The sequence below is a fragment of the Homalodisca vitripennis genome, chromosome 1 (assembly GCF_021130785.1).
Source record: "Homalodisca vitripennis isolate AUS2020 chromosome 1, UT_GWSS_2.1, whole genome shotgun sequence".
In the NCBI taxonomy this organism is placed as follows: domain Eukaryota; kingdom Metazoa; phylum Arthropoda; class Insecta; order Hemiptera; family Cicadellidae; genus Homalodisca; species Homalodisca vitripennis.
In genome coordinates this window covers 62,579,458-62,593,454 of record NC_060207.1, presented here as the reverse complement: position 1 = coordinate 62,593,454, position 13,997 = coordinate 62,579,458, and the positions used below count along the sequence as shown (strand labels likewise).

Here is a 13,997-nt window from a genome sequence, read left to right as displayed (position 1 = left end):
GCATAGACCATACATACTCAAGAAGTGATGCAGATGTTATGTACATAATGGCATGATATTGACAAAGATGTCGGATCATTACCCTGTTTCATTAAAACTAGAATGGGAGAAATGCGTAGAAATTTAGAATACATCTAATTATAAGTATAATGGGGGACTAATTAAATTAAAACTCAGGAGATTAGATTAGAATAAAATATTGGTAGAATAAAATGACTTACATCATTTAATAAAGCACTAATAAAGAAATTTGATCAGATATAGGATGACAGTAAATTTTGAAAGGACATTAACTTGCAACATAACAGACCTCAACCTAAGCGGATGAAAACTTAGATAAATTATGAAATGATTAGTGTGACACGGGAACAAGATAGGCTGTTTAAGGTGTGGAAAATGACCCTGCTAATTTAAGAAACAGAACTAATTATAAACAGTTTAGAAACAGAAATATTTATAAACAGTTTAAAAACAGAACTATTTATGAAGAGTTTTGAAATATAACTATTTATAAACTGTTTAGAAATAGAGTAAATAATGCAATAAGAAATAAGAAAAACCTTTAATACAGACAGAGATTTGAATATGCAAAGGGAGATACAAAGAAAGTATGGGCTAATTTAAATGAACTGATTGGAAGAAATAAAAATAAAAATGTGTAATGTATAGTCAACAGTATAGGAACTGACAAATCTCCTGGTGTGGACAAAATCAGAGCCAAAGACGTGCAATATATTGTAAACAAAATAAAATATGTTTTAGCTACTTTGTTCAACATCTCTTTGCAAAAATGAATTTTTCTGGGAGTTTAAAAAATACCATAGTTAGGCCATAGTTAATATATAAAGGTAAAGATAAATAAAACTATAATAACCATAGACCAGTTTTTATTTTCCAACAATAAAAAATCTTAGAACATTATGTCCTGGGTCATCTAAACAAATACTTAAAGGAAAGCAGTATTCTGAACCTGCACGGATTTCAAAAAGGTAAATCAACTGAAACCGCATTATAGTCATTTACAATTAAAACAAGCAAATGTTTAATTAGTAGGAGCCATGCACTTGCCTTTTTTATAGAATTAGCAAAGCCTTCGACACAATTGGACATAAAGAATTACTGAACTCATTACAAAAAATTGGGATTAAAGAAAAATACTTAAGTTGGTTTGAATCATATTTAGCAAACAGGAAAATTCTCCTGTTTAAAGCAATTTAACTGAAACAATAATGTTTTAATATACATACTTGAACACATCAATAATTGTACAATATTAGCATGTGCGGATGATATAGTTCATATAATTGGCAATTGATATTTGGATATAGCAACAGAGCTGAAGATGAAGATTTATAGACATTGTCAGTTGGCCCAAGACAAAGAGTTAATTATTAATGATCAAAGACAGCAATGATGAATTTTTGCCCCTAGAATATGTCAGTAAATAGAGAAATGATATTGAAACTGCACAATTAAGATTTTTTTGCATGCTCTGGCACTGTTAATACTCCATTTATCGGTTGTAATTGTCATTGCACTGCATTACTTGATACAAATATATACTTGAATTAACTCTGGACAAAAAAATGATATTGAATGAACATGTTTAAAAACAGCACAAAAAACTCAACCCCTGTGTAGATTTCCTGTATAATAAACCAAGCGATAAAGTGAATGCTAAAATTAAATTTATTGCATATCAGGCATTAATTGAGTCAAACATTAGACATAGCACAGGCATTTGGGGTGTAACAGCAACTTCACATTTGAATGTTATTAAGAACTTACAGAGTAGATGTTTTAAAATACTATTTAATAGGAGAATAGAGAACCCAATTGACTAAAGAGAAAATGGGATACCAATAAACGTATCGACACCAAGAGAATTACTGTATGTTTACAAAAAGATCGTACAGGCGTTTGATAAAAATTAATATAAAGGTAAAAATTTGTAATATTTGGTCAAGTATATACAAGAAAATACATAGCCCCTAGTGTTGTGGCTTCTTGCAAACATTTTAATTTCACTTTTCCTTAAACATAACAATGTAATTAAGTCATTTGACAGGTATTTGGTCTTCCGATCATATGTTAGTTTGGTTATTTAAACGCATATGTGACAGATTGGCCAAATACAAAATAATTGAAAAAGTAAGGGCTCTGTGGTGTAATGGTAGCACATTCACCCGGCAAGTGAGAGATCCGGGTTCGAGTCCTGGCGGAGCAAGTACTTTTTGTGATTCAATATATATACAAATGCAGAAACATTAATAACCCAAAATAAATAATAATCAAAATAAATCTTATACGTACAAATTATTCCAGGAGCAAATAATAACTGTAATACACAAAAATAATCAAGTGCCATGAAAAATCCAGGTTAGCAGGAGTACCTGTTTTGCAACAACCCGGGACTTAACCGGTAATAGTAACAGAAACAAAAACATTTTGCATATGATATTCTTACTTAAAAATAATACAGGTTTCTGTATCAAATTCAAATCCAGAATTGAGACCACAATTTTGCTTTTGCTTAAGGAATTGAAATTTTTGGTACTGGCCCATCTCTAATTATTAAGATTAAAATGTGCCTTTTAAAAAGCTATTATTTATTCTAGCATATCATCAGTTAGAGATCAAATATCAAATTAGAAGACTTTATCCCCTCACATAAATTTTATCACATTAATAGACATGACTGCTGGATACATCTGAACCTACTATGTTTACAAAAACATTCACTGATAAATTGAAAAGTATGTACTGTGTGGAATGTACTAACATGGGAAAGTAGTAATGGAGAGCTGGAAGCCAGATAGTTCGACAGTTGCATCAGAAGAGAAATGGACCAAAAGACTGCCTCTAGAAGAGATTTTCTCCCTCCAAGACATTCCGTTGACTGACGACGAGCAGAACATAGTGGTCCAACTGTCATCAGTATCAACTTCTCCATCCGTTATCTGTTAACAAAATATCAATTACTGTCACGAGTAATGACAAGAAGTGGAATAATAGCTGAAATTTCTATATGAATTTACCTTTAGAACATCACAGTTACAGTTGGAGCAGTTCTGGATATCCAGTTTATTGAAGGAGGCTCGTATCTGGTGAGCATCAGGAGCCAGGAACAACCAATCACAGGAGAGCAGAGGTTCATAGTGGCCATCTCCATCCACATCTGGGGCTTGTAGCAGGTACGGTAGACTCACATTGGCTAAATGGATCGTACCACCACAGTTGTGCTTTTCACCTATGATAAAATTAGAAATGGCATTACTCCTCTAACAATTAATACAGTACACTCTCAAAAATTCAGATCGCACTAATCCAGACTCCATAAAGACCAGACCGATTACCAAATAAAATTTTTTTTTGAAAGATAGAAGTTTTAACATAAATAGTCCGCATAACACATATTTAATGCACTTCGTATTTTCGACTGCTTGCTGCTCTGCATAATGGTTTCATTTGTGTATGTGATGGTAGAATCATCTCTAAATATTTTCAACTTCCCTCAAATGTTAATTACAATTTTGAACACAGAAAAATAAATACTTTTCTAGCTCTTAAGTGTAAATATTCTAAAACAGAAATAAAATTTGAGAACAATTACATAAGAATAAACCTCTAGTGGTATTGTTTAATTATATTCATCAGGGCTAGCTTAAAAGTGAACGCACTTATAGCTGTGAACTCACTTATGGCCCAATTCCCCAGTCAGGTAAATACACAACAATATACAAAGGTGTTCATACCGTAAGTAAATCCAATGGCAGCTTTGAAGCGCAAGAAGAATAAGATGGAATCACTGTGATATTTGATGGCCATCAGATTACCAGAAGACCTGAATGTGGTCTTGACACCTTCACCTCTTCTTCTACACACTGTGTCAATCAGACTTGATGCGTTGGTCACGTTGTGATCGTTGTAGAGATTGATGTAATTTTTGTCACACATCACGAGCCGAGTTTCCATCGATTTAAGCCTGCAAAGAATATTGTTGATAATTTCTACAGTGCTATTTTAAATTACTATTGAAATATTGTAATACAGTGATACATTTTTATAAAACAATACTCATAGTATTTCTTTGTCTGTTTCTTTATTTTTCCAATCAGATAATTTTAAATAATTATATTGGAAAAAAGCGGTTTGAAATTTCAAATCATTGCTTTTGGATTTAAAAAATATGGTTAGTTTGAATAATACGTTGCAAAATGTATCTCGATTTAAGATAAATATGTATTTTATTATAAAGCAATTTTGTTTCCAGTAGTCACAAACCTCAAACAATATTATCTACAATTTGATGTCTATACTAAAGGAATACTACTTTTAAGCAAAAAAATAATATACTTTGTTTTACTATGTGAGATTTGTTAACAAAGATAAGCACGAAATCTAGATTCACCAATACTATTTCCAAAGTGACAATTATTAAAACATATAAAAAAACATAATATGACAAGTTTTTATACAGATAATTTTATAAGAAACATTCATAGTTATGGAAGAACAATTGTTAACTCTGCTGACTGAGATATAGAGGCCAGCCCTTTACTCCTTCTACAATGGTTTAATAGTAGCATAAAAACAGAGAGACGAGGCAATAACATCACTAGACAAGTCATTTTCCCTGTGACTATTTGAGGAAATAAAAGTGAACACAGCAAGTCCAAAACCGTTATATCAAAAAGCAATGCACCAGACACAAAGTGCAATTTTTTGGGACCAAAAACACTATAGACGGGGCAGGTAGAAAGCAAGGAAGCAGACAGTATTGTATCATTTTTACAGATACTCATACTTTCTAAAAACAAAAACGGAGGATACAACTGAGGACATTGAGCCAGGTGGCCCACAAATCAGGAAAATCTCCCTATAGAGAATTTAACCGTATTGTAAATAATAGATAGTTTGGATGTTTATGTGACTAACATGCAAATGCTACTATTTAAGACTGTATTGACATTTTTCATGGACACTGAAATAATTTGTACTTCAAATATGCCTACTTACGTTTAAAAATTACCATAGAGCACCATTATATTAAATCATAAATGCTCTTACTAAGAAAGCTATGGACTCCAACTAGGATTTTTCAATACTGGCATAAAATAGTTCAGGTACTTTTTGACGTTTTTGGACATTTTTGGAGTTATTCCATCAAATTATGGTTTATTGTGTAAAAATTTGATTTATTTCACTGGTAATTATAAGATCTGTTTCACTCTCAGACTTTCAGGACCCCAAATACTATCCCTTGTAGTCAAGTCTAATTATTCTAAATTAAATTAGGAGAGAGCTTCCAAGGTCTAGAACTTATGTAAGCCATTTAAAGGGATATATCTATAATTTTCCTCTTATTCATGCAAAAACTTGTGTGTGAAAGTTTGTATTTGAGTAGCACTACATTCAAAATTTATTAATTTGTTTAATAAATGAAGGAGTACTGAGGGTGATGATAAGAAGCACTGTCTGCCAACTCAAGTATAAGGTCACGGAGCATACTCTATTTCCACCTACCAATTTACCACAAACAATTAAAAATTGAATTTGAACTAAACTGATCTGTTACATTATTTAGTTCTTTCTTTAAGGAAAAGGACATACAAGACTTCATACTTTAATACATATGAGGCATGTTTTTTAGTAAGTACCATTTTGAAATTTCGCCACTACAGTACTGTGGTTGGTGTCCTGCACTTACACAGTGTCTATCTTCATCTTTTATCAAGCCACAGATGCAATTACAAAAAAATTGATCAATTTTACATCTGTTAATGGATATTTAAATGCCTTCATCAATTGAGAATCAAGCTGACTGTTACGTTATTTGTATTCTTGGTACTAAAAGCGTGAAATTCGTTGTCAGTATTGTAAAGTGTATAGACAAAACATTTTGAGTTATTGAACAGCGTTCAAATGGATAAGAGCAAAAAAAATGGCCAAAAGAATATTCATGATGAGAAACATAGTGGAAACCGATCAATGATCAACGACTTGTTGCATGTTTTGCTGTATGATAATATCCATCACATGAATGAACTCAAGATCTCATCACAGCATTTTTTAAGGAACAATTTGATAGCCCCCAAAATTCATTCCAGTGACTATCATTTGTTTTTTCACCAGAAGAAGCATCTTCAAGGTCAGTGACTCACCGACAACAGTAGAATCAAAATGATAGCAAAATGACTGCAGTCACTGTGAAGTCAAGGAGCAATCTTCTATGACGATAGTTTACATATGTTAAGTTGGTTTTAGATGTGACGAGTGCCTTAATATTGATGTAAATTATATAGAAAAATAGATAAGTCTGGGCTTTCATATAAAAATAATACTGTTAAAAAGTTTACTTCTTTATATCAAACGACACTTAAAAAATGTCTCGTATTTTTTTTTCACATATTAAAAAGACTTGCTGCAACCATGGAAACAGTCCAGTGTTTAAGGAAAAGTGACCAGAAGTTGGAGGATTAAAGTACCTTTAAGAAATGAACTCTGAGGGGAAAAGTCTCCTAAGAGTTGACAAAGGGAATGAATTGATTAATAGAAGGATACTCACTTAAACAATATAACTTTTTCAGGTGGAGCAGTGACAAACCAGACACAATCATGGAAGTGAGTGCTGTTAGGCTCAGAGATGGTTGTGGGAGAGGTAATGTTACCTCCACATTCTGGAACAGGCACACTCAATGTACACTTTAACCCTTTCACTGTAGTAATGCTTCAAAAAGGTTAATTAAAACCCATTTCGTTCCATTGATATTACTGTTCAACATAAGCAGAGAGATGTAGAGTAAAAACCAAAGGTTTTAAATTTAACTGTTTTAAAACAAATTTTTTATGATATTATGTATACAATATAATGGAAACTACAGTTATAAAATGGAAATTACAGTTATAAGAAACAATGAAATATTCACTTTTTTAAAATTCTGATTACTTTTAATATTTGACTGTTTTGATTTATTTTACTGTTCTGAACCGGAAGAAAAGCAACTGCGTTCTATCAGGAACAACACAAAGTATTCAAAAGTATTTCTACAATTCTCTGCGTGATTGCAAATATGTTCAAACAATTCTAACTCAAAAAACAGTATAGAGAAACCGGTTTAGCACCGTACAGATTCCCACACAGTAATTGGAATACTGCTGGTGGCATAAGGCGTGTTAGCAAAAGATTCTATGAAAACATCTGGTCTAATGACATTGGTCTAAATGATTGATTCTATGATTGAATTGATTCTATGACATTGGTCTAAATTACTTGTATGATTATGCCAAACATGTTTTAAAGATAGTTTTAAATATGAATTAACAAAAGATTCTATGAAAATTCACCTGCTATTAAATATTAAACATTTTAAATTGTCTGCATAGTTTTACCATTAAACCCGTTGTAAAGAAATAGTATAGAAATGAAGACGTTCCTTAAAGAATTTAACTTTTAAACTGTCTGAATAGGTTTGAAAGCATGGAGAGGATGGTGTCTTAACCTATACTTAAAAGAACTATCTGATAATATTTAAATTGCAAAATATAATCTCTAGTATGTGCAACATGAAAATTTTCTTTGTTCGAAGTTTTTGACAATGGAAGAATTGTGAAAGAGACAGGATTTTTCCGGACATTTCCCATATTTCAGTGATACAATAAAATCAGTAGCAATATGTTACGAGATCTGCAAATCTGTTCTCTTCTTCAGATAAATACCTAAACTAATGCCTGACTAAAATCTTGGATAAAGTAAACAAAACATAAGAATACAGGTAATTTATTAAAAAACATCACTACCTATCAAAAGTACTTATAAAAAAGTAACAGAACAACTGTTTACAATAGAGCATACAATTTAAAGGTAAAACACAATCAACTCTTTTAACAATTTTAAGTTATTTCTACTACAAAAAAATTAGTCTAATCAAGACATGGGTATCACGAGAGCCTCGTGGAGAATGTAGAAAGCCTTCTCGATCAAGTAAGCCTTTAAATAATTTTTGACATTGTTTACATTTGTTTGAATTTTGATTACATTTGACAGTAAATTGTAGAGCTTAGGACCAAAATAAAAAATTAAATTTTTTTAAAAAGGTTGAGTCTGAAACAGTCTGAATTTAGGAGATTTTTGTGCCGTGTGTTATAATCATGATTTAAATGTAGGAACAGATTTTTATTTTGAAAAACAAACATTGTCAAATGAAAAATGAGAAGGGAGGCCAAGATAAGAATCCCACTAGATCGGAAATGCTCTTTACAGCTCTCATCTGGTCTCATTCCCCAGACGACTCTCAATGCCCTCTTTTGAAGTGTGAATACTCTATTAAAGTTGACGACACTAGAAAATCCCCAAAATATTCAGAATAATATTGTAAATATATAAATTACCTCAGCGTTGACTCAAATAAGCCTAAGTAACCCAGTTTAAGAACTTATTCTGAGGAAAATGTAAAAATTACCTCAGGGTGAATGTAGCTCAATTTATCTGCTTCGATAGTGTGCTTATATGAGTATTCCATTTCATGTCAAAATCAAGATGGAACCCTAAGAAATGTACAGAAATATAGCAATTTATTGGATTGCCACCAAATGTATAAATATTAGGAAAATTTTGGGAGGTTTTGGGAATAAAATTCCACAATGTTCGTTTTAGAAAAGTTTAAGAACAGGCAGGTGCAGAACCAGTCAGAAATCAAAGATGATATGGCTGTATAATGTTCTAATAGGGTACTAAAGTGACAGTTATCTAGAATAACGCTAGTGTCATCCACGAAAAGAGTGACAGCAGATTTTGCACATACTAGAACATTGTGACAAACATAAGTCAGGAACAACAACAGCCATGTTGTGTGACTATTCCATGCACACTAACTCTAAAACACACACTTAATAAAAAACTAAACACTACTTATTAGAACTGAACTACAGACTGCAGGTCACAACAGGTCTGCACTCACTGGCCAGCTAAATAGAACTGATCAGTGGCCAATAGTAAATGGTGATCGTCGCAGCAGAAACAAGATGGGAGAAAAAAAGGGACATACAGGAGTGGGCCTTTTTTATTCTTGGTTCATGGTAGATGAACTTCTTAAAACCATACTATAACTCCGCAAAAACTAAGCTAATCTGCGGATTCAATGTTATGCTGTAATCTGATGATGGAGTGTTATCTTCAAAACATATAACTTGTGATAACACCTCACGGTTGTTTTCGAATTTGACAGAGGTAATAATGGATGATATCTAATTAATTGTCTTAAGATCGTAACCTAGCCTTAAATTAGTAATGGCAAACTACTAATGCCAGCACAAAAGTATATTAAAAATTAAATACATTTATTTTACATCTTTTATTATACTGAAAACCTAAAAAAAAACATCTGAACCACATTTACAGGTGAAATACAAATTTAATAATTTTACACACACACAATGAAAGTAAATACTTAATGGTTTAAGTATAGCCATTTTTAATAATTAGAGTTTGAAAATTATAGAACTCACTGATCGTGGAATATAAGAAAAGGAAACCCTTAGGAGCAAAATACTCGTCAGTCCTGAAAACCATCTCTATCTTGCTCAAACTGTAGATTGGCTGTGGTGGCTGGTTTCCACAGTACACTTCTTGTCTGCGTTGGAAGTGGGGAAGAAATCTTGAGATGTAAAACTGAGGTGCAAAACGAGGCCTTGTTACTGTCAGCGAGACATTGTCGAACCTGCAGGGGCTCTCTCCTGTGGACATAATGTTATCATTAATCAGTATTCCTGCAGGGATAAAATACGAGGGGTACCCAAAAGTAACCGGAATTGTATTGCTGGCAGCCGGCAGCGTGTAGTACACATTCCTGCCGCTAGGCGTGTGTCGCGCAACCCATTGCCAGCTCAGTGACCCCAGTTCCGTTGTCCTAGTGCATTCTGTTCGTTCATAGTGACTGTTTTCGCTAACCCTGTTTTGTTCTTGTTTCGTTTTTTGTCATGGCAAGTTTAAGTGAACAACGTGCAGCTGTGAAATGTTGTTTTTTACTTGGTAAAAATGCTGCAGAAACTATTTTAATGTTGAATACAGCTTACAAAGATGATGCTATGGGGAAAACTCAGGTCTACGAGTGGTTTGCTCGATTTAAAAATGGCGACATGTCGATTAAAGACAAACCTCGTTCTGGACGTCCATCAACCTCTCGAATGGACGAAAATGTTGAGAAAATTCGTGAACTTGTGCTCACCGACCGTCGACAGACAATTGAGGAACTATCAGAAGAGATTTTAGAGATTTTAAGAATATTGCACAACAGTGTTCGCCAGAAAAGACCCGATTTGTGGCAGACTGGAGACTGGTTCTTCCACCACGACAACACACCGGCACACACAGTTAGGCAGTTTTTAGCCAAAAACAGCATGGTTCCGCTGCCCCACGCACCTTACTTGCCTGACCTCGCTCCATGCGACTTCTTTTTATTTCCACACATGAAAAGAGGCTTGAAAGGTCAACGATTTGACAGCGTTGAAGAGGTTAAGAAAAAAACGAAGCTCGAGCTTGTAGCCATTTCTAAAGATGACTACAAAAAATGTTTTGATCAATGGAAATACCGTTGGGACAAGTGTATTAGTTGTAATGGAGATTATTTTGAAGGAGATAAGGTCGTATTGTAACAAATTTGATAATATATAATTTTTATAAAATAATTCCGGTTTTTTTGGGTACCCTCTCGTATAACAAGCTCTTCACTCATCGATGACACACAACTGAATATTTGCTGAGACTACCTATTTACAGACTGACCTATTTGCTGCAGCTTTACAATTCAGCTGTGGGTGTTCTGATGTGGCTTCTTCAAATTTTGCATCATTTAGTCACAGCCTAAAATATTGAATCTCCCACTTCATTCAATTTCATTGAGTCAATATTTTCTGGTTTAGAACAAGTTCTACCAACTCCCAGTTCTTATTCCATTCTGTTACATCTCCAAAACTCATACATGGTTTTTGTTTAACCTAAATATACTACATTGCTAGTTGTTTTATATATATATATATATATATATATATATATATATATATATATATATATAAAAAACAGTCATTGAACACTGCAAAATGTGGAATGAAACTGAATTATTGTGTGTAGAATGTTTGCTTCCATGAAAAATATATTTGTGATCACCAGGCCATTGTATGCATCTGTCGCATGGTATGTGACATAGTGTGGTGTCAATCATGCAGCAGTCTGTGAGATGATTTCATAGTGTGTAGCGAACTTAACATGGTTGGCATGTATTTTATTCTTTAATCATAATATTCTGTACTATTGATGTACAAAAGCCAGTAGAAGGATAATTATTGAACCATAACAAGAACCTGCTTTCAATACTAGTAGAGCTTGCCTTTATGTACCTATTTTCCATTATGTTTTAAAAGCTTCAGTGTAATAAATTTTATCACTTTCTTTTCAATTTTGTTTTTAGCATATATTATACTCCTGAAAATTCTCCTCCACAATTTGCCACTTCTCGAAATCTGCCGCCCTGGGCTGTAGCCCTTTAAGGCCATATGTAAATCCAGTCCCATTCATATTGTATTGTATTAGAGAATCAGGATGTAAAAACTTACTTCTGAAATGTAAGAAAATTCTATAAAATACACTGGATAATTGGATAGATGGTTAATATGTTACACAGATCTGTATTGCACACTTACTACAAAACCTGTTGAGAGGTTCAGAACAGTCTTGACTAGGTCCAGATATTTTATTGTATTAGAAATAACAAATCCCATAACCCGTTTTAAATCCTTTAACAGTTGTTTTGGAACATGCCATTAAGAGCTTGTAGAAATTAATTATTAATATACTTCTCTAAATTTTAATTTTAGAAACAAAACACTATCAAAACTGAATAAAGAGACCCAAAAAGTTGATTTCCAAGAAACCATAATAAATTTTTACTTCAAAGAATCGAGTAATTTTGATAAGAGAAAAGGAATCTTAGCATTCCTAATAAAAACAACTAGCAATCCTTTTTTTCCAACGTCATTTAAAAGAACCAACATACCTGACATGGATCCTTCAATGTTGAAGTCTTCAAACACACCATAAATTACTTGGCCAGGAGCGACCAGAGTGTAATTGCAGACTAAATTTGGCTGGTATTGTTTTGGGTAGTTGGGAGAAATTATGGTGCCAGTTTCCACTACAGTCAAATCCAAAACACTGCCACACTTTTTGGTCCATGATAGCTATACCAGAATATATGATCAATATCTAACATCATGAAAAACTTAAGAACAATTTCTTTCAATTTACTTCTTATTCACAAGTAAATTACAGTTTTTGCTCAGTTCTGCAATATTATTTTGCCAGTATAGTAACTACAACAGATAAATGTTTGAGGTTATCTAAATATTTATGAAAAAAGTTTCATTGATTTATAGCCTATAACCTTTTAAAATCATGTTTTTATGAATTATTTTTACAATAATGGTTTTTATAAATACTTTAAACTCTAAAGGTAGATATGAATGAAAGAAGATTTGTGAACCTAAAACATACAGGAATGATAATCAAGAAGGAGAGCCTTATATAAGACCACTCACCTTGAAGCCATCACTGGTGACAGATGGGTTTGTCTTGAAGAGAACCTTGAACCGGTTAGTAGAAGTGTCAATGCTGGAAGGAACGGTCCCCCCACAGAGTTTGCTTCCAACCTTTTGCCACTTTTCGTTGTGCCAGTCAGAAATCTATAATTATGTATGAAACAAACAATATTAAAATATACTAAAAATAATTCCATAATTTACCTACTCAAAGATAATGTATTTGAGAGATTTTTAATTACAAGGTTGGGGAACAGTATTTCCACACTGAATAAATGCTTCAAAATTGCTGAATGAAACTTCCTTTCCACATTGCACTACTACCTCAAGGATATCTCCTAATATAAACTTTCAAACAAAATAGAGGGGGGTCTTGACTTTTTATTCACCATGTACACTAAGACTTTCCTATATGGAAAGCACATTTTGGATAAATAAATCATTAAAACTATATTTAGTTATTCTAAACATGTTAGAATAGTGATGCAGCTGTGACTTGACTGATAAAATTACCTGAATAAAATCATTTGCACAATCTTCAGAGACTTCCAGGAAGAAACGATCAATGAAGGAAAGGCTTGCATGATATCCAGGAGGTAATATTACTGTCCACTCACACTCTGTGTTATTGGGGTAGTCGCCTTTCCCATAGTTAGGACTCTGTAGTATTCCTTCTGTTGAGTGCAGGATTCCTCCACAACCTAAGAGACACCATTTCATGTATTGTGAACTCGATCAAATTTTTTGTTCCAAACGTCTTCTGTATGGCTTCCTAGGTACCAGGAAATTCATGATGGTAATAGTAGGTGGGGGGTCTGCCTTCTACCACGATCTCCTGGGACAGACACTATGAGGGGGGTCAGTAGGTACTATCTAGCTATTCCACTTTAGACGAAGTGGAAGCCAATTGTGTTGGTCAGATAGAACAGGTTAGGAGAGTGTCACACATTAAGGGAGATCCATTTACACAAATTTCATATATATTTATAATATATTTAGTAAGACTAACAGTGTATAAATTAGTTGCAGTTTGAGTATTCAGTCTAGTGAAGAAAAGACTAGGGTGAACTTTGAAATCAGAGTTTTCAATGTTATTGGCATACAAGAGACTCATAAATGCAAGTAAAAAAATAGTGTTGGTGCATTTTTTATTTCCTTATTATGCAATGAACACAAAAGTTCTGTTGTTGATCATATTATTTAACCTTTTTAGTGTCAAGCATGATTTTTTAGATTTATATAGGAAATGCCTGGTTTTCACATACATGTGTATCAGCCAGCCACTTTAGCTGAAAATTACTCATTTTCTTTAAAATATTTTACTAGAGTATTTATGTACATACATTTATATTTCTTTTTTATATTACTTCTAGATTGTTTTATTATTCCAACACTGTAATAAATTA

General features: G+C 33.0%; 1 protein-coding gene across 2 annotated transcripts in view; it reads right to left on the bottom strand.

Annotated features, from left to right (window-relative positions):
• Nucleotides 1-13,997, bottom strand: part of LOC124362905 (cubilin-like) — a 277,291-nt gene that overhangs the window by 37,454 nt on the left and 225,840 nt on the right. For both annotated transcript variants that reach the window (XM_046817792.1, XM_046817800.1), the window contains exons 53-60: nucleotides 13,105-13,292; nucleotides 12,592-12,735; nucleotides 12,051-12,234; nucleotides 9,508-9,735; nucleotides 6,569-6,680; nucleotides 3,756-3,985; nucleotides 3,039-3,250; nucleotides 2,783-2,960 (exon numbers count right to left, since the gene is read on the bottom strand). In XM_046817792.1, coding sequence (XP_046673748.1) covers nucleotides 2,783-2,960; nucleotides 3,039-3,250; nucleotides 3,756-3,985; nucleotides 6,569-6,680; nucleotides 9,508-9,735; nucleotides 12,051-12,234; nucleotides 12,592-12,735; nucleotides 13,105-13,292 — 1,476 coding nt within the window. The remainder of the gene's footprint in view (nucleotides 1-2,782; nucleotides 2,961-3,038; nucleotides 3,251-3,755; nucleotides 3,986-6,568; nucleotides 6,681-9,507; nucleotides 9,736-12,050; nucleotides 12,235-12,591; nucleotides 12,736-13,104; nucleotides 13,293-13,997) is intronic.